The sequence below is a fragment of the Microtus ochrogaster genome (genome assembly GCF_000317375.1).
Source record: "Microtus ochrogaster isolate Prairie Vole_2 chromosome 14 unlocalized genomic scaffold, MicOch1.0 chr14_random_1, whole genome shotgun sequence".
In the NCBI taxonomy this organism is placed as follows: Eukaryota; Metazoa; Chordata; class Mammalia; order Rodentia; family Cricetidae; genus Microtus; species Microtus ochrogaster.
In genome coordinates, this window is record NW_004949096.1 from 35075937 (window position 1) to 35079446 (window position 3510).

The 3510-nt window shown below is 39.2% G+C and overlaps 1 protein-coding gene across 3 annotated transcripts in view; it reads right to left on the minus strand.

The window, feature by feature from the left end:
* Positions 1–3510, minus strand: part of Gabpb1 (GA binding protein transcription factor subunit beta 1) — a 52826-nt gene that overhangs the window by 29076 nt on the left and 20240 nt on the right. For all 3 annotated transcript variants that reach the window (XM_013352743.2, XM_026787732.1, XM_026787731.1), the window contains exon 2: positions 776–883. In XM_013352743.2, the coding sequence (XP_013208197.1) occupies positions 776–883 (108 nt within the window). The remainder of the gene's footprint in view (positions 1–775; positions 884–3510) is intronic.

The following is a 3510-nucleotide window of genomic DNA, read 5'->3' on the forward strand; positions in this document are numbered from 1 at the left end:
TCTCTCTCTCTCTCTCTCTCTCTCTCTCTCTCTCTCTCTCTCTCTTTCTCTCTCTCTGACAGGGTCTCACTATGAAGCTTTGGCTATCCTTGGAATTCACTACACAGATCCATGTGCCTCTGCCTCCCTAGTCACATTTCTTACAGTTTCTCAAGCAGCAACAGAAAGGCAAGCTTCTTTTTTCAGGAGCAGTTAAATCACCATCTTCACATTGTGAATTATCGATTCTCTCCCTGTTAATCATATTATCTTTGAATTGAATCCAAGCAGCTATATGTGTAATCACACCAAACTAGTATAGTTCAAAGTCCTTAAAACAAAATAAGCTTTATTCATAGATATTGATTGGATAAGACTATTATCAAGACAACAATATGAGCAATGTGTTCATTGAAAAGACAATTCAATTAGGAACTGGAGAAATGGTTTGGCCATTGAGAGTATGCACTTCTCTTCAAGGACCCAGTTTCAGTTTCTAGCACTCATGTCCGGTAACTAACAACTGCCTGTAACTCAGCTCCAGGGGACCCAACACCTCTGACTTCACTTCACAGACACCTGCAGTTACATGAACATGTCCGTACACATAAAAAATTAAATATTATAATATATCCTAAAAGATAGCTATAATTATAAAATCTGAACAAATAACCCCCCAAAGAGAGTATGTGTATATCATTTACAAGCATAAACACCGGCTAAACTTTTATCTGGGAAGAAGGGAGGAGAAGCAGAGGAGGAGGAAGAAAAAAAGCAACATTAAATCACTCTTTACCCAGTCTGTAGTAAAAGGAGCTCCATTTGCCATCAAAATACGAACTTCGTCATCTTGACCTGCTCGTGCCGCTTCTAACAGCTTCTTCCCCAAATCTACCAGGGACATCTGGATGAAACACGTGAACTGACATCAGCATCTCCATTATATATTGTGAAATGACTCCCCCTCATTCCTAATTCTCAGTTATTCCTTCAAATGTGCTATGGTTAATCTAAAACTAAAGATCACACAAAATAATTTGTATTTTAATTCTTAAAATACATCTCTTTTCTCACTAAGTTTTTACCTGAGTAGAACTGGTTTAAATTCTTCACATATGGCCAGTAAATGACAGACAGTGAGCCTAAGAATTAAAAGTGGCGTCTAATTTTTTTGGAGCCTGATGACTTTTTATAAAGTACAGCTAAAGTATGAGCTATTGTCTCCCCACCCTCTTCTAAAACAGTGAGTGTGCTCAAATTCTAAAACACAGGCCTTCTGATCGGGAAACACAGTGCACACCTACGTCTTCATACTCTACACATGTACTAAAAAGAAGTCGGGCGGTGGCGGGGCATGCTTTAATCCAGCACTCGGTAGGCAGAGGCAGGCGGATCTCTGTGAGTTTGAGACCAGCCTAGTCTACAAGAGCTAATTCCAGGACAGGCTCCAAAGCTACAGAGAAACCCTGTCTCCAAAAACAAAAACAACAAAAAAGTACTAAAAAGGGAGTTGAATGGTCTTCTGGGGAAGACATGTGTCTCACAATAAATCTACAGAGATTTTATCTTGAATTCAAAAATTCTCTAAAGACTAATGTCCCAGTCAAGGGAGGGAGAAGGAGGAGGAGGCAGGGAAGATAAACAGACAGATGTGTCAGAAAAGGCCAAGACAGGAATCCATAGGTGAACAAAGACATGAACTGGTCAGAGGAGTTCATATTCTAGAGCCGGTCATTCTGAGGAGTGACCAGAAGCTTACTCTTTGATACTGTAGAATACGCTCTGGAAAGAGAACTGAGAAAACTGTAGTTCTCTGAGGCAATCTTTTGAGATTTAGTAAGAAAAAGATGTGGCTGGTACACTCATGAGGTAAAACGTCATAAATGAGAAGTGAACCACAGGGCAGGAGTGACTTATGCCAACAGCCGCCGCTCAGGAAGAACACAAGCGACAGTGACAGAGCTTGGAATGGTATTTCTTCCAGGAAGGGATAAAATATGCTATATACTTAGAAGAAACACTAGGAGGTACAAAAGAGGTAGCTACAAGAAAATCTAAGTTCTGGAAAGAACTATGCCCAATTATTCTATATTTTAGTAGATCCTGTAATGTAAGAGCATTCATGACAAACCCAGGAATAACCACAGAAAACCTTGAACACTAGGTGGTGTGCACAGATGAGATTTCTTAGTTGTTTTTTGTGCAACAATAAAAGAATTCATAACCTATCCTGTGGTAAAGAACGAGAAAGCTGACAGATGCAGTTGTCAGCTTCTAGTTTTGACCTTCTAGTTTTCTTTCCCTTCCCCCCTCCCATTTGTCTCTGTAACCCAAGGTCTTTAATCCCAGCAAAGGCGCAGAACAGAAAGTCTTATCTCTGACAGAGGTCTTTCCCTCAGAGAAGATGCAGAAGCTTAACAGTAAACATCACCATCACACTCAAAAGGCAGTGGAACCTTAAGCAGTGCTATTAAAGACAACATAATCTTTAAAAGAGAAAGGAAAAGTTGATCCCTTTCCTATAGATGTATAGCAAACTCCAAACTATTGAACACAGTATCTATACTATAGATAAGCCAAATTTCACTTAAATCTGTCTCTAAAATAAAACCTATCTTTCAAATAAACATTGTTAACGTTCCATACAATGTAAACCCTTTACAGTGTTTATACAGCCAGGTGTGTATTTGGCAAACACAGTGCCAGACAGAGACACATCTGGAGCACATCTACAACATGCCACAAGAGATTTTTCTCATTCTGAAATTAGTCTGTCTGCTTTTTTCATCTTGATTTGTATACATTCTGGATAGTAGGCCCTTTGTCAAATATAAAATTATCAATAACTCCTTTTCAAATCCTGACTTCTTTACCCTCTATCCTATTTTCTTTGATATCACATACTATCTTCTATGCATAAGTAACTTAAGTTTTATATTAAAAAATGTGATACTTCTACATATTCAAAAATAAAAAGTCAATCTTGGTGACACATATCCCTGTCTATAACCCAGCACTCAATGAAGTGGAGGCAGGAGAATCTTGAGTTTGAAGACATTTATTAGTATATTTATAATATGTTCATACCTGTACTACATAGCAAGAAAGGCTCAGCAAGCAAAAACACACAAGCAAAGAAAAAATAAAATCATTAACAGAAGATGTATGCTTAGCACCAAAGCTAACTAGCATATGCTAACTTTTAATTATGTAAGAGGTCTAACTCAACAAGTCAGGGTAGAAGCACCTGGAGCACTCACGGTCCAGTGACCTGCAGACTTGGGACTCTGTCCAAGGTCCAGCCTAGCCTTTACCAAGATGTCGGTTCTGGTATGGGGGGTTCTGAAACCTCAGACTAATAGAATTCTCTTTTAGTCGGTATTGTCCTCCTTAATTTCAACTCATCTAAAAAATGCTTTAGAGCCAGGAGATAGTGGCACTCGCCTTCAATCCTAGCACTTAGGAGGTAGAGGCAGGTTGATCTCTAAGTCAAGGTCAGGCTGGTCTACAGAGGGTGTTTCGGGGCAGTCA